Source organism: Sinohyriopsis cumingii, chromosome 1 (genome assembly GCF_028554795.1).
Source record: "Sinohyriopsis cumingii isolate HCF-2022 chromosome 1, ASM2855479v2, whole genome shotgun sequence".
In the NCBI taxonomy this organism is placed as follows: domain Eukaryota; kingdom Metazoa; phylum Mollusca; class Bivalvia; order Unionida; family Unionidae; genus Sinohyriopsis; species Sinohyriopsis cumingii.
The window spans coordinates 171845552-171873323 of record NC_142961.1 but is presented as its reverse complement, the minus strand read 5'-3'; the positions used below and the strand labels follow the sequence as shown (position 1 = coordinate 171873323).

Here is a 27772-nt window from a genome sequence, read left to right as displayed (position 1 = left end):
ACTTTTATACACTTGATGATACTAGTGTGGAACGGGGACATGCAAATTGCAGAATTTTCATATTTGGTAACACGGGTTTTACACAAGGAGTAATAAGAGAAAATTTCCGTTGAAAAAGCGAAACATTTTATTTATCCACTAAATTACATGTTATGTGTATCCATCTACAATACTCAAATACTTGTTACACGTGTCTTCCCTTTTACTGTACATAAGTCTCATTACCAAAATAGGTCACATGACCAACATAGCTCAAATGACTAATTACCTTTACTGATCATGAAAATTTGTGTAAATTCCAATTTAAAATAAAGTAACTAACGTTTCGGTTATCATACCCGGAATATCTATGTTTGATACAACATTAGTAAAGTTATTGAAAACAGCTGTAAAATAAATAGCTAACATTTCTCAGCGGTCATTGTATTCCGGTTTGATGAATTTAGTGCATACTAAAATACTGTGTATCGTATCTATTTTTTTTTTTTTTTTTTTTTTGCATCAATTGCAGTTGTAAGTATTGAAAATGCTAATCAACTTTTGCCACGGTATTTTCAGATCAAGTGCTTTTTTGAAGATTTGTAAATTTGTTGGCGGTAGAGTACCTACCCTTTTATAACCGAATCAACTTGGTCACAAGTTTCTTAACAATCTATTAAAAGTAATATAAAATCCATATAAAGTGTAACAAACATAGGTACAAAACGATGGAACGTAATCTTGAGAATATTATCTTTTGGAAAAGTACATATTATTCTGAACTTTCTCGAAATTGTAACTGATAGATTACTCCAAGTTAGGGTGAAAAATGATCAACGTCACAATCGTATTCAGCTAAAGGGGATGACTAATCATATTTAAGCCGAGATCTCATCTTGTACCTGATATCTAAATGCCCCTGAACATAGTTTGTACTTACATAACAACAGAATATATTTAACTGAACATTTTAGCAATAATTTTATAAGTTAGTACCAAAATTGCCGAAGAAACCCTGTTAATATACTACTCAACTTTGAAGCAATTCCAAACCTAGATTATTTAAACCTTCGTTCCGCAACCAGGCTCAAAGATTTCAAAGGATGATCCATTCGAACAGCAAACAAAAACAGTACAAGGAATAGATACGGTATTGAAAATATGAGCAATAATTAGATAATAAGTACACGTAGTTTCATAACACAACTGATCGCTATTTGCCCTTTATTTTCTCAACAATTCTCGCGTAACTCAGTTCGTTGTAGCGATGACACACAATGCATACTTGCACTCCTACCAAGCTCCTCTCGAGGGTTTCCAAATTGCTAGAGTATAGCGTCTTCTGCTCCTTCGAAGCTTCTTCCGGGATCCTGAAAAGAAAGTACATCGTGTACTTTTGAAAACATCTTTGGACGCCAAATTCTTTGAATTCTAACTATGTTTTCCATACTATGTACAATGATTACTGCTTGATAAATGCTCGATTGAAACAAGATTATGATATGTATGATATGTATTTCTGGGACAAGATAGTTAATTGGCATACAATAGTCCAACCAATTTATTGCTGACATTTCTTAGTTCCTCGTACATTGGCAATATAGGAAAGAATTCATGTACTGCAGACCTATTCAACAGCACATATCGAATCATGCGCCTATGAGAGAAAGACAAGTGCAACGTTACAGACTACCAATATTGATTTGAATTTTCATTAACATGCATAAAGTCATGGATTAGCCACTGCTTACAAAGCATTATGATCAGTTTCTAAAAATAACTTAAGTATTTATGCGGCCAATCATAAAATTAAATTAAATGACAATAAAATTGTTTTCTAGAGATTGTACTCTAACATGATTTGAAGATAAACTCGCTCTGAAGAAAAATAATAACATAAAGACTCAGAGGCGTAGCTATGATATTTTGCGCCCGGGGACGGACTATAAAATTGGCGCCCCAGCCCCCTCCCCGTTTAATCACATTTTTGAATATTACCCTTGTTTACTTATTATAATGTAACGTTGTAAGCCTCATTTTGGCGCCCCTGTACCTTGGCGCCCAGGGACATATGTACCCCCCTGCCCCCCCCCCCCCCCAGCTACGCCTCTGTAAAGACTGCATTAAAATGGAAGGTAGGATATATATTTTTTGATCTTTACAAAGTCGTTCTACACTGAATGACCTTGTACCATCATTGATGTCACGAAGCCCTTCAACACTGAATGACCGTATAACCTTATAAACTCCTTCTGCATTGAATACATGTCATCGCTGACGAGCAAAATAATCAACATGTAAGGCCAATGTATAAACCTCGTATGACTGTGAATAAAAAGACTTCCTATTCCTAAGACAATTATCATTCATGACAAGAAAACAAATTGATTGCACTCAGAGCAGAGGTTTTAATGGGAAGAACTGGTTAACAATCGCCTGTTAATAGCAACTCTGAAATTAGTGACAATGTCGCAGAAACAGTCCAGGCGAATGATATTATAAAATTCTTACTGTAACTTTCAGAATCTTAAATTAGAATATATTTAACTTTTGTTAAAGTGCTCTTTGACATTTAATAGTAAAAATGCATATTCACAGAACTTTGGATGTCAGTCATGTTAAGGCAAAGCTACTAACAGTTTTCTAGATTCCTCGACTTCATGGTGTAAACTTGGATGAAGTCAAAAAGCATCTGTTGAGAGTTTTCTAAATATCATAGTGTAAGATTGGATGAAATAAAATCAGCCGCTGATAGTTTTTAGATACTGTTATGTATATTTAATTTGCACTGTTTGTTTGTTAGTGTTTTAGTTCATCATATCCTAATGGTTATTAATTTTTTTATTTTTTAGCAGACCTTGCCCAAAATAAAGTTCATTGTGTATCGGACTAAAATTATTGATTCCTTTTTATACTCTAAACAACTAATACATAGCTAATATTTTCTATACGAGCATGGGTTTAATATCACGATCATTGTCAACAGAAGTATACATATTTATCTTGGTCTCAGTAAAGTTCATTGTGTTTACCATGTTCATTATTATAATGGTAGTAACAGACCTTCAGATTATAAATAAGATTTTATCTTGTGAACATTTGGAATCATCTAGAATGAAATTTTTAACTAGGTATTAGAAAATACTAATTATGTCCCATATCAGGTAGAGGAGAATAAAATGTTAGCTTCAAAAGTTATTTATTCCTACGATAACATCTGGGTAGAAATCATTTGTATTGTTCTAATCAGATTCTGATTTTGAATTATTTAAAGTGTTCTTCTCTGGAAATACAAAGTGCTCAATTATAATATTCTTGGACGGAAAGACTTTGAATTATAGTGGAGTTCAATTAATGATATCTTCTTGGATTATTTGATAGGGATTCAACAAAAAAAATTTGACACATCTCCACTTTACAGGTCATCACAGGCATATCAACTCTCAGCTTTTGATCTATTTAGAATATCACTAAATTTTATTTAGAACTTTATTAATTAGGACTTGTGTAAAAAAATCTAGGATTATTTGGGATCTAATTCACAATACATTAAAGTTATTTCTTTTACATGTTTTTACATTTTCGCTTTGTATTATAAAGGAATAAATTATTTGTTTAATTTTACAAGACTTGTTGCTTTGGTTCTTTTCTGTTACTTTGTTTAGGACCATAGATTCGTAATATAAAATTGGGGGGGAAATCCTCCTTGGGATACGAATTTATCTGACATATTTCAGAAAACTTTGTTTTTGAAATCTGAAAATCATTTGCTTTGGAATTTTCTAAGTCCCAGGTATTCTTTGCATATTTGTGAAACTGATAGTGAAACAAAGAAGCTTTCAAAATCAAATCTAAAGTGGAGAACATTATTCTGAATCCTATCCATGAAAGGTTAGAATCCTTGTAAGAGGATGCATTACTTCAGCTTGCTAGGCAACATGATCTTTCCGAGGCAATGGTTTCTTTAACTAAGAAATAAATTTATTTGGTCCAGTAATTGGTATAAAAGATTTTTGTGTGGATAAAGGTGGTTTTGTTTTGATTGGAGAGTCTCTTTCTGGCTCTGACATAAAATTAAAGAACTTAAATTAAAACAAATAGAAATAGAGTTAAGAAAGCTTCAGCTTCAGAAAGAGAAAGATAAGAAACAAATGCAAAGCAAAAAGAGAAAGGAGACAAGTGCAATCAGAAAAAGAGGACAGAGAGGGACAAATGCAATTGCTGTTGCAGTATGAGGAAAGAGAAAAGAGAGTTGGTAGGATAATGCAAATAAAAATGCAAAGGGAAAAGGAAGAAAGAGAAATGCAGATTTAGAGAAACATGAAGGGAATTCAATTAGATTAAAGATGTTAGATCAGACAAATGAAATGCATGTCCCCACTTTACACACAAATTTAGGTTTTGAAGTTACCCCCTTTTAAGGAAAACAAGAAATGCTTTCCTCATTTTGAAAAAGAATGCTGAAAATTTTAAGTGGCGAGGAAGAATTGGAATCTAATTATAAAGTGCAAATTTTGGCAAAGCTCGTGACATCTACACTTCCCCGTCAGTACATCAAAGTGCTGATTCTGATCTGGTTAAGGAACGTATCGTGAAGGGTTATGAGTTGGTACCCAATGCATATTTACGAAAAAGTTTAAGTACTATAAAGATAAAGTGGATATACTCGTGTCAAATTTGCAAGAGAAAAAGAGGAGTTATTTGATAGGTGGTACTTACCCAAGAACGTTGGTAAAGATTACGAAAATCTAAGACAACCAATATTAGTTGAAGAAATCAAGAATTGGGTCCAAAGTGACGTCATGACTTATCTTGATGTGCTTAAAGTTGAAACTTTAGAAAATGCTGCTCGTACAGCTTAAGAGTATTCCTTATCTCAAAGTTCCTTTTATCAGCAGGTCTTCCACTAACCAGTCTTCTGATAACTAAGTCTAATACAAACACTTCCAATCTCAGCCTGGCACAACTTCTGTGAATGAAGTTTCTGACAAGATTGATCACAAATCCTTACCGCTACGTAAGCATTACATGTCTAGGACATATCGTGAGACATGGACAAGTTCAACCTATAAATGTTAAGGTCAAGGCTATCTCTGAATTCAGTGTAGCTCTCAGAAAAAGCAACCGATGTGATTTTTGATATGGCAGGATACTATCGGAAATTGTTCTCCAACTTTTCCATAACTGCCGAACCCCTGACCAATTCGTTCATTAATAAAATGGTCTAAAACTATCAAGAGGCTTTTGATAAGTTAAATGTCATACTTAAAAGTTCACCAGTTCTTTCAGCTCAAATGTCAGTCAATCATTTACTATGTATGTTGGTGCAAGTGACGTTAGGGCTGGAGCATTATTGATTCAAGATGACACAAATGGTGTAGATCTAGTGTGTTATTTTTCTAAGAACTTAAATAAGCATCAGAGAAAGTATTCCACAATCGAGAAGGAATGTTTGGCTTTGATATTTGCTTTATTATCTTCACCTGGATAGAAGGTGGTATTTCATACTACAATAATATGCGGAGAAAAGTGTTCATATTTGTTAGTATTGTGATTCATATTAACAGATAAACATCATGTACATTGTCCAAGGAATGCCAAGTTTGTCTAATTAAAATATGATAGCACCTAAAATTCAACTTCGTTGGACCTGAAACTGATGAAACTGGTAATGTGACGTGATGCGTCTCTGGCGGAAATCATTTGATATTATCTTGTTTCAAACATTTCATGATCTGGAAGATCATTCTTAAAATTAGAAGCTGAATCTGAGGGCAGAATAAGGACCTAGGCCACACACCCACATGTGTCAGTCAATGTCGATCAACTAAACGGATGTCAAATATTTTTCTTACCATCCGATAAACACAAGGTGCGACATTTCCGTGCTTTCAACATAATCGACGTCAAACACTGCATAACGACATTCATTTTCTTTCTTTGGTTTTCGTAACTTTGTTAAGAATGTGTCATATGACATCCCTGAAAAAGAAGTAAATAAACAACACCTCTATCATGTCTCTACATTTTTTCAATGGTTATTAATCTCATTACATATATATATATATATATATATATATATATATATATATATATATATATATACACACACACACACACACACACACACACACACACACACACACATACACCGTGTGGGCAGATTCTGTGCGTTCTATTCTGTGGAACGATACGATATTTTGGTTGTTGTTTTGGGTCGAAAATCTAAATTGCATCACGAAAGAGCGATCATCCTTTAATTTAGTTACGTAATAGTCATTTAGTGTAAAAATATCCCACGTTTCTATTCTGAATGTTCATGAAAACGTTCCTTCTAATTGTCAGTACGAAAACCCACCACTCTCTTGTGATCCAGGATCTTTATACGCTCCCATTCATTAAAACCTATTTAACATTTATCTTTTAGAATCATACAAACACATTATTTAACTTAGACTAATATTGCATCTTAATCCAAGTTTCTAGTTTTGCAAGTTGTCCCACTCCATTTTTATTGTTTACCAACTTATCAGCTGAGTGATTAATTAGGATTTTTAACGTAGCTTTAACAATGTTTCAGTTGTATTGCTACGATGTCTGCAATGTGGCAGTTTGTAGTAATGTCTAGCACTGGGGCATCATGCCGCAGACATGTAGCATGATGTCCCACCCAGTCACATTATCCTGACACCAGGCCGACCAGTCCTAACATTATCCTCTTAATGCTGAGCGCCTAGCGAGGCAGCTGTTAGTACCATTTTTGTAAGTCTTTGGTATGACTTGGCCGGGGTTCGAACCCACGACCTCCCGCTTCCGAGGTGGACGCACTAACCACTAAGCCACCGTGCGGTCACTTATCAGCTGAAGCCAGATTGTCAAGAAATTCCCGGGCATATGGTCAGTTCTGAATTGTTGGTCAGCTTTTTTTTTTCCAGAGACGATATTTTGTAAACACATCACATCTAATTCTTTGTTGTTTCTCTGCAACTTAATAGATAAATAATTTCATAAAATGTTGAACTTCTAATTTTATTTTGAAAAATCGGTTTAGTTTGCTTAATATCTCGTGCCATAGAATGGCATTGTTACGCTGAATTTTCTGAAACGAACGATAAACCTTACCTAGTACCTTGGCTGACATGCTGACGGAAATAGTCTAAAGTAATGTATTCCATTTCATAGTCCAGTGCATAAATATTACATCATTTCTAGACATGCACACAATAGGCCGACATATCACGAGTCAGGAAAACACATGGGTATTATCCCGCTGTGTCCAGAAATAATACTATTTTGAACAGAATGTTCTGTGACAATAGCCGCTCTTCCAATCGTAAGCGTTCAAGTATATTGTTTTCGTCGGTTGGTTAAATTCATTATGCATATTGTGTCAATATTGGTGAGGGAAACCTACGTGCAGAAAAACTAGTCTGCGTCACACACACACACACACACACACACACACACACACACACGCGCGCGCGCTCGGTACAAAGGAAACGTGTACGTTGTATATATAAGAATAACGCAAGAAAATTATTAAGATTTGATTCAAATTATGAAATAGACAGAAGAATGGTCTTTTGAAAGATAGCGATATGCTTTTTGCTAAGTTATTTTAGGATAACGTTGGTATGGAGGTCTAAAATTATTTAAACCTGGCCGAAACAAGAAAAGTAAAGCGTAACTATCGAAAATGAAAGCATCATGAATGCTTGGTACTTTCTTGCAATGAATTCGTTTCGAAAGGTCAACGAGTGCTGTTTTTGGTTAACATCAACTACAGTAAGAAAAAGTCTGTGATAAAACGAATATTACAAGTAGAAGAAAAGCTGCTTTAATTTGGAAAGAAGTTGAAAGACATTTACAATTTATGTGCGCCACCAGTATTGTAACATGTAATAAGGGCTTACCCCGCGGCCCTTTTTCTTCGACTATTATGCTTTGTTGGTCATCTGAGAATCGATATATGATGAACTGCCACTTGCATTTTAAAAGCAATTCGTGGAAGGTGTCTATGCATTCATCCGTCACAATTTCATCGGACATCTGCAAAAGATAGCATTACAACAAGATAGGGTTATTACAGTGAATAGCAGGTGTTACGTCCGGACAAGTACATAGAAGCAATAATTTCGGAAGGTGATCTACTGGCAGCCTGTTTGGATGCTGAAATGATCCAGATGACACATGTTGCTGACTATGATGAACACAAGCATTTCACAGCAGATATGTTAAGGGAGACAGGCCTATAATTGCTGGCCTCGATTCATTTTTGAAGAGAGCCGTAATATTTATCGTTTTCCACACATCAGGGACATAACCTGTTGAGAGGTCCTTCTGGTAAATAAAACTCAAGTATGGTGCACATTCTTCTGCTATATCTTTCAGGATACTTGCAGAAATCATGTCCGGTCTCATGGCATTATGCGTGTTGATTTTCCACAACAAGTATTATACGCTTTCTTCACTAACTTGGATGTCAGGCATTGGTGGATAACGATCTCGGTAAAGCACTTTTGTCTTCTTGTGTAAGGACTGATATATGTATACAGTAGGCCTGTCGTTCTATGCGTTAAGATTTTGCTTTGGTTTCTTTGTAAAGTTTCCAATATCTTGTTTTTCCTGATGTTTTCTGTCTTGCAAACAATTTAGGCCATCTTCTGTGTTGGGCTTTAAAAGTTTTGCCTATCCAGGTCTTATGTTACGTGTTTAGGCTCAAAATAAACAGTAACACAAGAAGGAGGGAAAACAACAAGCTTTGAAAAATTTAATTTATTTTCCTGGAAAAATACTGTAAAAATGAAAAAAAATTATAAGAACTTACGGTTTTAAGAATCAAATCCAAAAATAATTCAAGAATAATCCACAAATTAAATTTAGAAGCCCTAATACTTAAATGTTCAAATGAATTCAAGTTCGAGTCCCGACGCAGAATCCAAGATGGAAGGCGATGACGTATACTGTATCCTTTGTGGTGTTGTAAGGTCTACATTTCTGCATTATTCACGAACAATAATCTGCTCGAAACTCAAAACAAATTCTCGGATGAGGGTCAACTTTCCAGAACATTCGAGATGTAATTACGTGTAAAGGCACGTAGTTCCAGTGTATATATATATATATATATATATATATATATATATATATATATATATATATATATATATATATATATATATATATATATATATATATATATATATATTGTTCTTGCGCTCATATAATGGGAGCATGTATCAAGTTTTTTTCCACGCTGTTGCACCCAAAGAGGATGAAGAACTTAACGTTCTAAAACAAAACCCCATATTGCTTCTCAGAAATGCATTATTTATATCTGAAACCACACGCAATATGTTACTGACAATTGGTCATCATATCAAATGTAAAACAAAAGGTCCCTTGCGTTATCTTTGCTTTAAAGTACAAGTCACTATTATTCAAATGCGATCCCTTTTTAAATACTCTGTTACTTTAATGGCCACGACACCTCGTAATTGACGAGATCATTACTGCAACTAGCTTGCTTTCGTATCCACGCTGCAATGTCGTCATCATCTGATTTAATCAAACTGTGTGACTGACTGGACAAAGACGGTAATTCACATTCTAAATCAATATAATCAATTTCGTCCGTTGATAGTTCTGAAAGTTACGATTTCCAATCGCTAGCAAAAGCCATAGCGTCCACTGTCAAAACCACATGTACTAACTATTACGTTGGGCAAAATTGGAGCCAATCCCCGTGCTTCGAAGCCATATTTAGCATATGATATCTTTTACAGCAAGAGCCATCATTGGTTTGGCTAAATGTCTTTTCACCCCACTCCCAATCATTATTGATACACAAGATATTTTGTAACTTAATATATATTCGTCACTGAAGACTAGGGGACATAACCAACAAACGTATATATGAGCTCTGTTGGATAGCAATGTTTGTTTACAGGCGGATTTATCAGTCGCTGCGGAGGCAAGGCACACGTAGGCAGCGGATACACACACATGTGGTAAGGAAGAATCAGCAGTCACCATGGTAAATTTTATCGACACCATGTATTAAGAACTCTTTAAAACAAAAGGCACATTTACTGGTATTATTCTAACATAAAACAACGGAGCACAGACCTTTGAAATTCTACCAGTGCAGTGAGAAATGTCAGAATGTCCGAGAAAAATCATATCCTATATACAATAGGCCAGGTTGTAAGTGAATGAGGTAGAATATAAAAATTGGTCAATTTTACACGATATAGCCATCCAGACGGCAGTAGAGATAAAAGTATTTTCAAGAAAACCGCCATGGTGGCCATATTGAGGGTTAGTCATTGTCATTTAGGACCAGTTAGATACAGCGGCGTCGCTAGGGTTGGTGTCACCCAGTGCGGTAAACTCATGGTGTCACCTCTCCAGACTGAAATCCAACTAGACCGAGCAGTGTGTGCTCTGTAAAATTTGCAATTTTTCATTTTGGTGTCACCCCTCTGAGATGGTGTCACCGGGTGCGGTCCACAACCCCCTAGCGACGCCACTGGTTAGATACCATATAAACTCTTCTAATGAAATCGACATTCCCTTTAAGAAGAATAGCGAAAGCATTATGTTAACGATGGCCACATATTGGACGTTAGATCAGCGCCATTTTAATGCAAGGTCAATACAACATAAGTAGTCACCTAGTGAAAATCCAATGATGATATTACCATTCATACATCTACCTAAGGGTACCTATTTAGAACAGAAAACCATAAACAGGATAATAACTAGAAAAACTAAACTAGCAAGCAGTTTTGGAAGGTTTATAGGGCCCAAACCAGCAACCATTAACTGCTTTAACTGCCACACCACCGAAGATCTACACCACGTATTCAATATATGCCCAAAATATCAACCCGCTCGGAAAATATTTATCAAAAACCAAAATGAGATTGGATCACCACACACATACCCAGAGTTACTTATGGACTAATAAAAATAAACAATCAGCATATAAAAATATCAATAAATTCATAGACTCAGCAGGACTTAGGAACAAAATATAATTACTATCCCCACAAAACCAAAAGACCCAGTAACTAGCTAAATAAATTTAGAAGCCACCACATAAAAACCCATAACATATCATTCAACTTTACAAAAATATTAATAAATAATTCACTTACGAAGCACCTATCAAAAACTAAGGAAACCGTAAAATCGGATGTCCTAGATGTCCTTAACGAACCGAGTAATCAGCTAGGACTCCGGTCCTAGATGCCCTTAACGAACCGTGTAATCGGCTAGGACTCCGGTCTCTTACTAAATAAAGTATAAATAACATTCAGTCTCTAAAAACATTAATAAATAAATAACTTAAAGAGGCAATATCTAAAAACTTATAAATAACATAACGTAGGAAGCACACCCTAAACACCTCGACTAGTAATACCATAATAACCTTGAAAATCTCTCTTCATACATGATTTCTACTAAGAACCTCTCCTCTATAAACAGCATAGAACATCCCCCCTTTTTAGAACATTTTGAAGAAGAACAAAAACACTGGACAACAAATTTTTACAAAAGTCATGTTACTGAAATAAAATTAGTCAATTCTTATCAATTTTTATGTGCTGAACACGAATATGACAGTCAAATTGCAAAATTGGCTCTAGTTTTTTTGTAATCTGCAAGAAATTAATGTTTACATAACGAAATGCATTCCAATAGTAAAAGGTCAACTGTAATAGCCTACCTATAAAAAATCAAGTCATTGACTACATCTTAGATTTCTTCGCCTGTCTCTTGTACAGCTGTTCGGGAGCATCTCTGAGGAGTGTCCAGCAGTAGTCAGCCAGCATTGTAGTGGACCATTTTCCCTGGTATCTTTGTTCCATTGTTGCGATATCTTGATGAAAACGTTCGCCGTGTTCATCACTAACAATACCACAGTTGCTAGGAAAGAAATCCAAATGGGAATGAAGGAAGTGAATCTTTAGAGACATATTGCAGCCAAGTTTCTTATACTTCATCAACATGTCTTCTACTAGTTCCTTATAGTTTTCTGCCCTAACATTTCCGAGGAAGTTTGTAGAAACTAGGCGAAAAGCATTCCATGCTTGTTTCGCGTCACCTTCCAGCAAGTTGTTGAACCGGTCATCTTTGAAAAGCTCTCGAATCTGAGGACCCACAAAAACTCCCTCTTTAATCTTTGCTTCGCTGAGTCGAGGGAATTTTTCATGCAGGTATCGGAATGCTGGCAAAGTCCGGTCAATGGCTTTCACGAAGTTCTTCATCAAACCTAGTTTGATGTGAAGGGGTGGTAGCAAGATTTTCTGAGCCTCAACCAGAGCTGGGTGTTGGATATTCTTCTCTCCAATGGCTACATTCTGCCTGTGAGTCCATTCCTTCCTCATGTAGTGCATTTCCCTTGCTCGGCTGTCCCACTCGCATAAGAAACACATGTATTTTGTATATTCTTGCTGCAGTCCCATTAAAAGGGCAACTACCTTCAAATCACCACAGAGGTGCCAGCTGTACTTGTTATACTCAATGGAATTCAGTAGCTGCCTTAAGTTATCGTATGTCTCTTTCATGTGGACAGCATACGCTACTGGAATAGATGGAAGAATGTTTCCATTGTGCAAAAGCACAGCCTTGAGACTCAGTTTCGAAGAGTCCACAAATAGTCTCCATTCTTGTGGGTCATGAGTGATTTTTAAAGCATTCATGAGGCCCTCAATATCGGAACAGAATATCAGATTACTTTCCTTTCTGAAGAAAGGCTCCAATTGCTGGTGGCGCATTCGATATGCAGTAATTGTGACATCTTCTTCTAGAAGATTCCATTGTTGGAGTCTTGATCCTAGCAATTCTGCCTTGTTCTTTGATAAGTCCAAATCACGAATCAGGTCATTTAGTTCTTCCTGTGTTATTCTGTGTGGGGTTGATGATGCACCACAGTGAAAATCTGGATCACTGCATGCTGATGGACCAGGAGAAGAACAGGTCGACTCACCTTTGTCTTCGTCAGATGAATCAAGAGAATATTCTGCTGGAGGTTCTGGAATAGGAAGTCCCTCACCATGTGGAACTGGTCTCAATGCAGACGGAATGTTTGGGTAGACTATTCTCGACTTCTTTCGCTTCGTTATTCCGCCGGAAAGAGGAGGAACCAAGCAGAAGTAACAGTCATTTAGGTGGTTGCTTGGCTCTCTCCACACCATTGGGACTGCAAACGGCATTGATGACCTTTTGCAATTCAACCACTGTGAAAGCTGTGTTGTACATGTAGCACAGCATATATGCGGAGCCCAAGGCTTGTCTTGGTCACCAACCTTGCATCCGAAGTAAAGATGATATGCCTTCTTCACTTGAGAATTGATACTTTTCTTCTGGTTGGCAAATGTCACTTCCCCACAAATATAGCAAAAATTGTCCGCGGTATTAACACACTTTCGAGGCATTACTGTTCTTTATTGTACGTAAATGGATAAAAAAAAATAATAAGTTTTATGTAACAGTAGCTTGAACTGTCTCGCACAACGTCTAAAATATTTTAAATGCTGAACCTATCTGATTGGGCTTTATATAGTACACTGCTTACGTCAGCTTCAGCAGCCACCTGGCATTAGTATAATAGGCCTACACATGTATAGTACACTGCTGACGTCAACTTACTTCAGCAGCCGCATGGCATTAGTATTGCATTGCATCAGAAAATGATGCAATCAACTGTGGATGATGTGAGCATGATGGTATTATGCAATGTTACATCATTATTCCGGATGTTGCTGCAGTCCTACTGGAGAAATTTACACAGTGAAACATAGAAAATGAGGTATATGAATATCTTCAAAACGAGAGCCAATACAAATTTTTCACGGTTATATTCGTGTTCGGCACACCAAAATACTACAGATTAGGGCCTTTTCAAGTCAGTAATGATTTCACTGTTGACCAGTGAAATCGACAAAAAAAAGAAGAAAAAAAAAAGAAAGGCATATGCAACAAGAAACCAGCGATGTAGAGCAAACAGGACCGTTCCCGAACTCTCCTTCCCACTAATGACAGCCAACCATTCAACTGCAAGGGACCTTTATGGACCCACAGATTGAGGCCAAACTATCAGGGTTCCTTGAATCCATAAAAGCCTGGGGGAGGTGGCACCATTCCCTTCCCCAGGAACAACTAGCAGGCTGTGGTGCAGTCAGAAAAAAAGTGGCACATGCACAATTGTGCGCACGCCACTATAATTAAACTGAACAACAACAAAAATTCAGAAGAAGTAGTGATAACACGATTTCCAAGCTTACCATTGTGGCAGCCATATTTGATCTCAGATCAGCATTGCATTCGTATTGGACCAACTACACATCGTAAGAAGTCGCAATTAAATGAATGCATTTAGACTGTTGAAATCAAACGCATGCACTTAGACTGTTGAAATCAAAGGCATGCACTTAGACTGTTGAAATCAAACGCATGCACTTAGACTGCTGAAATCAAACGCATGCACTTAGACTGTTAAAATCAAACGCATACACTTAGACTGTTCAATAAATAGTAACAAATACAACTCATAAATGTAAGCGTTGATTTGTAACTTCATTAGAATAAGCAAACATATCAATTAAAACAAGAGTTACAAATCGATCAGTTTCCCCTTAGCATGCCTAACTCGTTTTTCCCATAAGCATGGCTAACTCTTTCCCCCCAATAAACATGGCTAACTCTTTCCCCCCAATAAACATGGCTAACTCTTTCCCCCCAATAAGCATGTCTAACTCTTTCCCCATAAGCATGTCTAACTCATTTTTCCGATAAGTATGTCTATCTCTTTTCCCATAAGCATGTCTAGCTCATTTTTCCCATAAGCATATCTAACTCATTTTTCACCATAAGCATGTCTAACTCTTTTTCACCATAAGCATGTCTAACTCATTCTTCCCATAAGCATGTCTAACTAATTTTTCGGTACACGTAGTGGTGGATCATAATCATTTGTATGAGAAGCCTGTTTATGATATAAACCTCTCTCCGTGAAAATTGATTAAATTCAGTTTAGCGGATGTTGAGAAAAATCGTTTAAGTGACTATTTTTAGTATCAGTGGCCATATTTTATGGTATCTCAGCGTAATCATTTGTTGAACTTAAGAAGCTCTTCGTAACATAGCTTTCCATCTAGTTTGGTCAAATTCTGAGCTGCAGTTTGGAGGAAAAGACGACGTTGAAGATTTGTCTCATTTTAGTAACGGCAGTCATATTTGATGGTGGATCGGCATAAGTTGTATATGCTTAAGATGTCTTTATGGCACGATGTTTTCTGTTACATTTGGTCAAATCCTATTCATTGCTTTGGAGAGAAAGTGGTTTCAATATATTTCTGTTTTATTAATGGCAGCCATATTTATTGGCGGATCTGTACCATATGTACAATACTAAAACTCTTTAAGTCGGATTGTTTCCAGTAACATTGATTCAAATTCTGATGAACGGGTCAGAGAAGAACTCGTTGAAATGTTCCTAATGGTTGACATATCTAAAGGTAGATCGGCAACACTTCTAATTGCTTTAAAGATCTTTAGATGGATGCGTTCTGTCACGTTTAGTCCAATTCTATCCAGTAGTTTTGTCGATGAAGTCCTTAGATTTCTATTTTAAAAAATCATTGTTAACAACGGCAGTCAATTTTAATAGTAGATCGGAATGGGTATATCATCGGTTTTTCTGTCAAATTAAGAGAGAAACCTCAGATGTGTTTCACCACCACTGAGAACTATATTCGGAACTGCTTTGGTTCACAAGGCATATAATGCTGCGAAATAGACAAAGTCACTCTTACAATACTGTCGGTCTTTTCTGTCGCAACGTAGATCGTGTATCTGCCTTAGGCAAATCACCAAATCCATAAATTAATTGTGTTACTACAAACACACCAGAGGTTATTTCTCACTCTGACTGAAATTATCAGAGCTATGTTCCGATTGGATAGATCAATATCATTCGTACATATTTGAAAGATCTTCGCGCCAGAATGCTTTCTCTCTTTCAACGGTTTTGGAGAAAATGATTTGTTGTCATGGCCAATAAGGACAGCCATATTTGATAGTGGGCCGGAATCATTTAGAACAAATGTAAAGGTCTTGCTACCACAATGGTTAATGTCAAATAGGAACAATTTATTCTCAATGGTTTTGGAGTTAATATCGCTTAAAGATTGTTCTGTCTTAGAAGCGGCTGCCATATTTTACTGTTCTGCATTAGATGTACAGCATTCCGTTCCCACAATGCACTCTATCAAATTTTGCTTCAAATTCCTATTACCGGTTGTTCGAGGAGGAGGAGGAGTTTAAATGGCGGTATGGCATCTATTGTACAAATTTGAAGGGTCTTCTTACCGGTATGCTTTCTGTCACGTATTCTCAAATTCTTTACAGCAGTTTTGGAGTCATTGTAATGTAAAGATTTTTCTTTAAAAAAAAGATAGCAGTAGCTTTTGTCCAATTTTAGTATATTTGGAGGCGAATTGATATACTTTGTAGACACTTTAGTGGCCTTCAGCCAGGTTGCTTTATTTAAAGTTTTCTTGTTTTTGGTACATAACAGTAGGTAGTAAATGCAGCCAAATTTCATGGCAGATCGGTGTGATTGATACAGATGTTTGAAGTCTTTATACTTTGATAATTTCTGTATTAAGCGGTTTATGATCCGAAGTCGTTTGAAGGTTTTTTCTAATTTTTATTGTAACATATGATTTTTTTCTTCTGTTTATTTTGGCAAGAGAGGCTTTGATTGAAGACCAGGGATTTCTCTACCATTTTCAAACTAGGCCCATTATTAACACAGTGGTTTGGAAAATTTTATGAAGAAAAAATAAAAAATAAAATTGGGAGTTCATTCAAACTGGTCATCCACATAATCTTACAAAGAAATATTCTTGAACTTTAAAATATTTAAATAGCCTAGGTTACTTGGACTCTTTGGATGGTTTTCTCATCCAATGCCAATCTAGTCAATGACAGTGCTAAAATAAAAATAACCTACCTTATAAATAAATCAATCGGCTAAAATGTACATGGGAAAAACAAATGATCATTTAATGTGTGTGAGAGTGAGAGAAAATATATTGTTACGGATCTGTATTATATATTAATTTATAATATAGTTTTATTTAAATCGTTATGGTTAAATACATTTTTTAATTCTTTTAGTCTGCGGCTGTAATAAGAAGAGTACATGTATGTACTTTACCCAAAGGTTGATTGCCGCGGTCAAGTCAGCAACTATTTCGTTCACCACGCCTTTGAAGGTCACGAAAAAATTACGTGATCCTAAGGGTACGTTTGAGCTGAAGAGAAATCAATACATACTAGTCGTTGATTGGCTCAATAATTTGAGGTCAGTACATGACTTAATTTCAGTCATATCGCTACGATGTCTGTGTGGCAGCTTATGGTGATGTTTAGCACGGGCCATCATGCTGCACACATGTAGTATCATGTCCTACCCAGTCACATTATCCTGACACCAAGTCAACCAGTCCAACACTTAATGCTGAGCGCCTAGCGAAGCAGCTGTTAGTACGAGTTTTTTTTAAAAAAGAGTCTTTGGTATGACCTAGCTAGGGTTCGAACCCAAAACCTCCTGCATCCGAGGCGGACGCTCGAACCACTTAGGCCACCGAAGCGGTCATATAAGAATTACAAACCATTATAGAATGTTTGTTTGACAATTTATCTTTGAAGTCCAGGAGATGAAGATGACCAGGCGAAAATCGCAGTATTTTGATAGGTGTACATCTGAAGTAAGGCCAAGCTGTATGTTATATAATCCAAATTACATCCGTCAATCATACACCGAAATAAAGGAAATTATATATAACCCAAATTACATCCATCATTCACCAAAATAAAGGAAATGCAAGTTCTTTCAAGAAACCTAAGCTGCACAATTTATTTTTAAATAGCTACGACCAGCGAGGAAAACCTGGGGAATTATTTTCTTTGTAAACTCCATGCAAAGTACGAAACTGTAGTGCACCAACTTCAAACAAACATGAATATGTGTGCAATACCTTATATAATATACCTTTTTCATATAATCATGTATGATTTTCTCTTAAAATGGTACATTACTATAAATGTTATGTATGATTTTCTTCGTCAAAGTGGTACATTACTATAAATGTTATGTATGATTTTCTCCGTTACAATGGTACATTGCAATAAATGTTATGTTTGAAAGAAAGCTCAGTATGCCTAATTTTCTTTCATTTTTACAATATGCACTGAGGATGAATGAATGATGTGGAGTGTACAATGACCTTAATTATTGGGAAATCAGAAGCCTTAGAATACAGAGTGATGTAAACATAAATTAAAAAGTTTCATTAAGTGAAAGAATGTTGTAAAAATGTATCTTTTCATTCATTTCAATAAAATGATGGAAAAATGATGACCAAGCAAATTCGCTTGCTTCCATACACTAGGTTTATTAGAATTAGCTTACTGTTCACCCTTTGACCTTTAACCTGTGTAAACCCGATTTGATTCATTACAGTTAAAACTGAAATTTATTAGTGAGATCTTTGGAATAGTTGTGTTAAGTTTTATATTCATGTCTATTTAGCATTCTATGAGTTGCTATGTTGCGAAAATGGAATGTACATTGATAAAATAGTTAATATTTAATCAGTCGGTGGAAGGGGGGGGGGCTGGGGTTGTGTGGGACTTTGTTACTAATGAATACTGCTCTGTTAAAGAAATAGACGAGAATTATTCAAAAGGACTGTTTAAATGTGCACAAAATATTTTTTCAGCTATACAATAAAAATTCAATCGTACACTTTTAATACATTATGTGGTCTTTACAATGACACTACACAGATATTACGTACTTCTGACCTTGCTAGGTATAAGGAAGTTGTTTACAGTTGAAACACCAATAATAAAGAGACTTGGTATATATATATATATATATATATATATATATATATATATATATATATATATATATATATATATATATATATGCTTCTATCATATACTGTGGATCTGTGGATGAAATTTCTTTGAATGTTGTATTTGTGGAAATTTTGCATGATCTAAGCACACATGGCTGCTCGAGATGGCTGCTAGCTTTCAGCAGTTATTAAAATCGGGAAAACGAATTTTTGCAGAGCAGCCATTACTAGATTCTAGAAGTGCAATGAATGAATGACAACATATATAAAATGGACAATACATCAGAATTTACATTTGATGTTCGGAAAGTGACAAAAACCAGGCGGAGTTAGCGGTGTTTTTGATAGGGGCAAATCTGAAGTCAAATTGTATAATGTATAACCCAAATTACATCCATCATTTAGGCTCTAATATAAAGGGAATTAAAACTTAGCAAAGCCCAAGCCAGATCATGTCTTTTGTAATATCTAGGACAACGAGTGAGGAACCCCTGGCTAATTTTATTCTTTAAAGAGCAACCTCTATGCAAAGTACACTGTAGAAAGCAACCTAAAGCGAAATACAAAAGCTTTAGAAAATGGCTTTGGCATAAAATTAGTTGTCATACATGTATAAAAAGGCAATCGTCATAGTTAAAATACTTTTAATGATGTATAGTCACAATTTTAATTGCACGATTTATTGTTACTTTAAAGAAATATATTCTCCCTACTAAATGCTTTTGTAAGCGATATTTAGTCAATTCAACACTTTGTTGCTGGTGATTGATGCTTCACACGTTATCTTGTACAGACATGCTATTGATATGAACTTAATGAGTCTTAGGGAAGTACAGGTTAGACAGAAATGAATAGATTCTTTAACGAAATGGAGCGAAATGGAAGTTTTATGCGAAATAGAATTATAATATTACCCTTTTATAATACGTCTTTTATATAACCCTATATTTTCAAATTACTGAACATATTTGCTTGAATTATTATTTATTTATTTATTTATTAATTATTATTATTATTATTATTATTTTTATAAGATATACTAAATAGTGTGACCTTTCATCACTTTATATATAGAATTTAAAGACTTTTGTGCGAAATGTAAATTAGACTAGTACCCGAATTGCCATAATTAATCGTCTTCATTAAATTAAAAAAAATACCCTGTAAATGAACGTATCATGTAATTGAAAATAATGATGTGAAATGGAATCGTAAAATACACGTATTAAAATTTATTCATACTTTTAATAATTAGGTAAAACTTGAAATAAAATAGTTGAGCGCTGGTAGAAGTCAATTAACTAAGAGCTACAGTGTATATGTATCAGGCACAAACGTGCAAGAATTACATTTGTGTGACGACTTACACGGCTATTCGTGCATTTTTTCTAGTGCACAAGACATGACAAATATGGTTAAAAGGTTTGCCAAACATCGTGCCAATGGATGCCGGACACTCATAAAAATCAGTTTCAGGTAGTGACAAATCAATAAAACTTGAAATAAAATATTTATAACTCAAACTTAAATAACAAAATATTTCTTAAAGTTCACGATTTTACCGACTGTAAAAAGTTTTAAAGAATCAGCAACTTTTAATAATCAATCCTTCATTTCGCATGACACTTGATAACCTGATATGTTCTTTCCCCTTCTGTTGCTCCCCGATGTTCCCAGACTTTTCCCACGACCAGACATTTTAAAATTTACAAATTTATAACCAGAAGTTGAGCGCTGGTAGAAGTCAATTAGCTAAGAACTACAGTGTATATGTAGCAGGCAAGGACAAACGTGCACGAATTACATTTGTGTGACGACTTACATGGCTATTCGTGCATTTTTCTAGTGCATAAGACATGACAAGTATGATTAAAAGGTTTACCAAACATCGTGCCAGTGGATGCCGGATACTCATAAAAATCAGTTTCAGGTAGTGACAAATCAATAATATACTTCAAAAGACTTACTGTGATACTATTTCTTTGCAAATGTTACTGGGTGACTCCTGCTCGACACAGCTGTCCTTGTGTAATACTCGAGTCAACTGGAAACCGAAAGGTCTTGATATTATACAAGTCTGACGTGCTGAAGTTACAGGAAAAATGCGCTTGATGCAGTGGAGCGATAAGTACCCAACATATATGATGATGATGAGTAGGAATTCAAAGTGCACCATACAAGCACGTGGCAACTAATTTACATAGTGGAATGTTCTAATGTCTGAATAAATACTACACGCGGATCTTTTGATACTAATACTACTACATCGTCGTCGTTTTTATCATCGTCCTCATTGTCACTACAGTTACCACCAAACCCATTGTCGTCACAGTTGTTCTGATCAACATCGTTTCCATGCTCTCAGAGAAAACGTCACTCTTTACGATCCTTATCAAAATTAGCATGATAACATGCAATTACTGACGTTTGCTGAGGTTGATACAAGTATGTAATCCTCCCAGAAAGCCCCCAACCCCCAAAAATATTTTTAAGGCAGCAGGCCGAGCTGACATCAGTTTTCTGAGGATGCTAAATCCATGCAACATGCAACAACCGAAATAAAAATTCATTATTTGTTTTATAATATGACTTTTAATTTTCTGATATTGTTTTCCTTAATGAAAATGAAACATTGCTTTACAATGTTTATAACAATTTACCGAAAAAAATATACATAAAAATGCAATAAAAGACTAGATTTCTTTTAATTAGCTAAAATAATATAAATCTGATTTATCGATATGATAACAAATTTAACTTAAACTCTTTAAACATTGGAAAAGATAGTTTTGCTCTTCCGTCGGAAATAGTCTTTAAATTGTGATCTAAAGTGCAATTACTATTGCGGACATATTAAGTCAGAGAAATCGAAACGCGGACGTACGAACTAACGGAAAATACATTGCGTCAATGTTTAGTGACGTACATATTAGTTCTCAATACAAATTCTCATTTTAATGTTGTTGGGTTTAACGCCATATTTCAGCACACGATAGGCTATGCATGGCGGCCAGTATTAATGGTGGAGGAAGAACCCGGGAAAACCCCGGGAAGAACCACCGACCCACGAGAAGCTACTGGCAAGCTTTCTCACATGCCCACATTGGCTGAATCCTAGACTCGAACCCACGCAGACAGAGGTGAGATGGCAGTGATCCGTAACGGAGAGCGCTTTAGACCACTCGGCCACTCGCTCATTTTAATACAGGGGTAAATATATGCCAACATATGGTGTATGGCTTTTTTAAGGATATATACAGTAATTCAGTTGGTGAGTTGTATTCACGCGTTCCTCAACTTTTGCAACTATGCACAATCAGTACCACAGGTGAGAGGTTTAGTATGTCCCTTTCAAAAGCCCATGCTTAGTTAAGCTTTAAAATGTTAGGAGAAACACATGGTCTACATGTATCATTTTCTTAGTTGTTCATAAGTTATCCTTTATATGTGTTCTATTTATTTCACCTTAGTGTGATTTGTTTTGTGTGCATATCATTATGCATTTGTGAAATAAATAATGTATTTCACAATCATGTACATCAGTTAATGTTTGTATTATGAATACGTGTTTCTCGGTGAGATACAAATGTTTCGGTTAAATCTAGTTCTAGCCTAATTTCACTCTATGTCTAATAGTTTTCTATCATACATGTATTGTCAGGTTATTACAATGTTCTAATATGTTAAATGAAACACTTTGTAATTTATTTCAGTTGTGAGTTAACTAGGCTAAATCTTTATACCAGGCCAGAAAGTTATTAGTTCAAGTCTGCCTTTATCTGTTTTTCTTTTACCTAATAAATTCCAGGAAAACGCAACGAACTTCGTCGTTCTTCCTGAAACAAAAATACAGTGTGATATCATTCATATTCATCACGCACACTGGAGCAAAATAGCGTACTTGGTTGGACAAGGTAGGCTTACGATAAGACGTCAGGTGAGCCGTTGGTATGTTACAAAACCCTCTCGTGCACACGTGAGGCTGCTATTATGTTTTAGCAACGACCGTAGGTGGTGATTTAGGCAATCATAACACAGCTAAGTTATTATTATTATTATTATTATTACTGCAGATGATGTTGTTCTTTATAATGGTGCTGATAATTTACGTTGCATTAGTAGTAATATAAAAAATGTCAAACTAATCATAGGAACTAATTCTTGCTAAAAGGATTCATTTGTCCTTATCCTTCTTTTCCTTCATCATCATCATCATCATCATCATCATCATCGTCGTCGATTTTCTTAATATATTTGTGAATGATTCGTGATAATTGTATGTTACTATCTGTAACACACATATCCATTTATTTTACTAATGAGCGTCTCCCCACCTCCCTACCTCTCTCTTTCTCTCTGCCTTTTCTGTTTGAATTGCGTTCAATGGCACAACGGACAACTTTACTGATCAGGGTTACATATCAGGTAAAGGGCACTAGCGGCATGATCGCGTTTAGCTTGTCCTAGGTTGCAACGCCACTCACAACCGCAATCACACTCGGTGGCTTCGCCACCTGCAACTGCAGTTTGATATTGTGACTGAAGCACTGCGAGCTCGAAAACATACATGATTTGCAATCAGAGATTACTATTTTATACAGTTACCATTTGACACGTAGTATTATGAACGGATTCGCGTCTGCGGCTAATGGGTAAAAAATTTCCCGACTAATGGCGTGTTTGTAACGTTACAGAAAAGATTAAATCGCTACTCAATCGAAATGCATCATATCGGTTCACTAAAGAGCCCTATAGGTCCCATATAATGTTTCTAATGCGCAGCCGGAGCACCTTGATAATTTAGCAGGGTTAGGGATCACAAAAAATTGGCGAAGAATACAATAAAGCACCAGGGAAGTCATTGTATGATATTATACAAGAAAACGTTAAGTTGCTGACGTTAACTGAGTCGCCAGTGTGTGTGTGTGTGTGATTAGGATTTTTAACGTAGCTTTAACAATTTTTCAGTCATATTGCTACGATGTCTGCAGTGTGGCAGTTTATAGTGATGTCTAGCGCTGGGGCATCATGCCGCAGACATGTTGCATGATGTCCCACCCAGTCACATTATCCTGACACCAGGCCGACCAGTCCTAACACTAACCTCTTAATGCTGAGTGCCAAGCGAGGCAGCTGTTAGTACCATTTTTGTAAGTCTTTGGTATGACTCGGCCGGGGTTCGAACCCACGACCTCCCGCATCGAGGCGGACGCTCTAGCCACTAGGCCACCGGAGTGGTCCAGTGCGAGTGAGTTCAACCGTTCACGACACTGAAGACAGTTAAACACCCAGCGAAAACAGTGAAATATGATACGAAAAGAGCGAAAACGGCAGATACAGCGAAAATCTTCACGATTACTGTCAAGAGAAAAACAATTATAGAGATGCCTTTGGTGTGTAATATATGGATACACAAATGGCACTTATGTGTACGCATAACACTGCATTCATTTGCAGAGACAAAGAATATTGGAAAATGAATCAAAGGCCGGAGAAATAGCGGAATTTCTATGAAAAGTTATTTCAGTGCAGAGACACAAAAACCATACAGTGACGGGATGGTAATTGCAGGGAATTTCAAGTTCAAAGACAAGTACACACATCTTTAAAATTCTTGGATGCCAACGTACATCAGATGGTAATTTACGAGTTGGCGTAGTGCATTATCGCAAAGATAATTGTGCAGTGATCTCACCAAACATCCCTTTGAAGAAAATATTACTTACACAGGAAGAGCTACTTGGTGCTAAGCTGAGGAGGCTTCCGCGTGGCGAAATATCTAGCTTATGAGACGCAAACTTACCATCATGAATCCAATGGTTGTTACGGTTGGCAGTATTACTAGGGGTTACGCTCCATGCAGTATAATCTGATCATGGACCATTTTGGGTTGAACGCACCATGAATGGAGAAAGATATTAAAGAATACAATCATCATGTATATATAACATGTTTGGTGGCATTGGCATGCAAAACCGCAAAGGCGAATGACTCTGAAAACGTGAACTTTGCACAAAAATATGTCTTAACGAATGCTGTAAATCCATCTTACTCATTATACGACTTGGCTCGTGTGCTCAAACATACCTTATATGTGGTATTCATGTCCAGTCGCGTAATCAGCTCTGCTGACCAAGCCGATCTTTCGCCGAGTATTTCTGCGAGAGTCGGCGTAGTTTTACCAACAACAACGTGGAAACTGTTGTAAAACAAAAAGCAAACGACTGTTGTCACGGAAACAATAATATCCTGGATTGAGGTGATGGTTGTTTCCGATATGATCAAAATGATATTACCAATATGTTAATTGATTCAAAAGCAATTAGACAGTGCTTGTTATTACAGAAAGATATGCCGACTCAAGCAATCCGCGAGACCATGAAATAAGGATGCTTAGAATGACATTAAATGAAAGTAAACATGCACTATTAGGACACCTTCCAGATGATCCACGACTGACTTTGAGTCAGCTTCTTGCAACGGCAGTGCAGCCAGCTATCAATATTTAGTCATGGGCCTGGCGGAATGAAATCTCGCACGTGGTCGCTGATGAGGAAACCCGTCGCTGTCCTATTGCAACTACTATTTCCGCTTATTATTATTATTATTATTATTATTATTATTTAAGCTTAACGAGACCAATTTCCACAAGCCGGATAAGCCGTACAAGTGCCCTAGCAAATTCAAAGGTTACTGGGCAATTATCCTATACGAATACAGGCTTGGCACAGACGCTGTGAAGCCTCTATTCAAACATGCATCCGAAGAACACACCAACGCTGCAGCACGCGAGGGCATACCTAAATTCCAAGGCGAATATTGTTCTCAGTGTGGAATTTACAATGGTTGATTTTGTAATCAAAGAGGGCCAAGTACTTCACAGAATCTCACAAGCGTAGGGTTGGGGTCATGCCCTTGATATCTTGAATGGCGAAGAAACAGAGGCCATCATTGATGAAATGGATAAAGATTTTGAATTAGTCTTTGGAGAGTTTGGCAAATACACTAAAGTAGGTTCATGATAGACCTTTTCCTCATGCATAAAAGGTCAAGTTAAGGTTCCCCATACATTCCTTATGGCAGGTCGTATTATATTCCATCACCAGCTTGTATTCCCCTGCTGACAGTGATAAACATGAAATCCTTGAACAGTCGCTGTTTGGAATGGAAGATCTTGTTCGCGCTATATTCCGCGCGCGTGAACACATATATAACCTTGAAAATACCGACATTACCTGGGTGAACTAAATGTTTGTGAGACATATTGTTCTGTTTAGTTTCTGAGATTACAACAAAAAAGTTTGAAGAACACAACCTTGATATCACCGTTAATGTTTATGCTTGGAACAGCGGCCTTTATCCGAAACGACTCTCACAACATACACTCGAGCAGACTGATGTTGATCTTCCGTTGTTGAGCACTATGGATTGTCCATATGCATGACATCATTACATGTGGACAAAAGATCTTTCCTGGATGGTTTACAGACATTACAAACACAAGATGAAAATGTTTCCATGTCAAAGCTGCATGCATGTTTTTACCACCAAACAGTTGCTTGACGACAGAAAATCGCACAAAGCCAAATTTGGAGCTGAAAGAACTGGTACAATCTCAGTTATGACCTTTAATGTATCAAAAGCCTTCTGACATTTTTCAGAACAAATAAACTTGGTTTTTATTTCTTAACAAATTTGACAGGGGTTCAGCATTTATGGGAGAATTCGAGCAAATCTTCCCAAAAATAAGCCTTAACCTTAGCGTCTATAGGTTTAACTTGTCCATGTCTCAAAATATGTCCTAGAAATGTAACACACGCACGGTAAACCTATTTTTTGATAACTTAATTATCAAATTTGCATCAGTGAGTCTGTCACAGAATTTCCAAATTGTCTCTAAGTGATCTTTCCAGGTTTCGTTGTAGATGATGATATTGTTGCATATATCTAGACCAGACATAATCATGTTCGTTAGACGTTGAAAAGTACAAATTTGAACCTTTTATCCCAATCGGCATCACTTTACATTGATAAAGTCCATCTGGAGTCACGAACACCCTTTCCATCAGTGGAATTTGCAAGAATCTTGTCAGACGGTCAAATTTGGTGACATACTTTGCATTTCCAATTGTATCAATGAAATCATAGATTCTTGGCAAAGGAAATGAATCTATTTAGTCATACTGTTCACCTTTCTATAGTCGGTTCACATGCGGAAAGTATTTTCAGGTTTCGGTAAATGTATACATGGTGAACTCCAGTCACTTTTACTAGGCTCTATGAAATAATTCTCCAGCAAATACTGAATTTCTATTTTCAAACATTCCTGTTCGAGACCGTTCATACTGTAAGGTTGCTGTTTCACAAGTGTGGAATCTACAATTTCAACGTCATGGTAGATTTTATTTATTCGTGAGTTCTGAAGATTTGTTTATCTAAAGTCACTACAGTCTGATTGCATTTCATCGCTTCAGTGCGCAATGTGTGGGACAGGTATAACTAAATTGACTGAATGATTAACCTGACTATCTCTAACAACATACCGGTACTCCTTTAATATATTTACATCCCAGGAGTAATAATCCTGTAATTTAACTCAGTCATTTTCTTTCTAACTTTGTAAGGACCATAATAACCAATCTGAAGAATATTCTGAAGAATGAGAAAGAGAAACAGAACTTTATCACCAGACTGAAAAAATCCTCTCCATTGTAGTTCTTTGATTTAAATGTTTGTGTGACTTGAATTGCTGCCTAATTTATATATAACTTGCTGTAAAATTCCAGACATAAATTTTACCCTTAATCAGATGGGATAGATTAGAGCAGGCCATATTGAGGCTTTTACTA

The 27772-nt window shown here is 36.2% G+C and overlaps 1 protein-coding gene across 1 annotated transcript; it reads right to left on the bottom strand.

The window, feature by feature from the left end:
- Window positions 1-109: 109 nt before the first annotated feature.
- Window positions 110-21113, bottom strand: LOC149808384 (uncharacterized). The gene is made up of 4 exons (XM_089976492.1): window positions 20891-21113; window positions 7893-8028; window positions 5835-5961; window positions 110-1349 (listed from the first exon to the last, which is right to left on the bottom strand). The coding sequence occupies exons 2-4, from the start codon at window positions 8026-8028 to the stop codon at window positions 1193-1195; spliced, it is 420 nt and encodes a 139-aa protein (XP_089832618.1). The 5' UTR covers window positions 20891-21113; the 3' UTR covers window positions 110-1192.
- Window positions 21114-27772: the final 6659 nt, after the last annotated feature.

Excerpts from the sequence above, each read along its gene's own strand:
- LOC149808384 (XM_089976492.1), bottom strand. The coding sequence starts at position 8,028 with ATGTCCGATGAAATTGTGACGGATGAATGCATAGACACCTTCCACGAA. Across the intron at positions 5,962-7,892 it reads CGAAGAAAAAGGGCCGCGGG|GGATGTCATATGACACATTC; the intron begins GTAAGCCCTTAT and ends CTTCTTTTTCAG. Across the intron at positions 1,350-5,834 it reads CACCTTGTGTTTATCGGATG|GATCCCGGAAGAAGCTTCGA; the intron begins GTAAGAAAAATA and ends CTTTCTTTTCAG.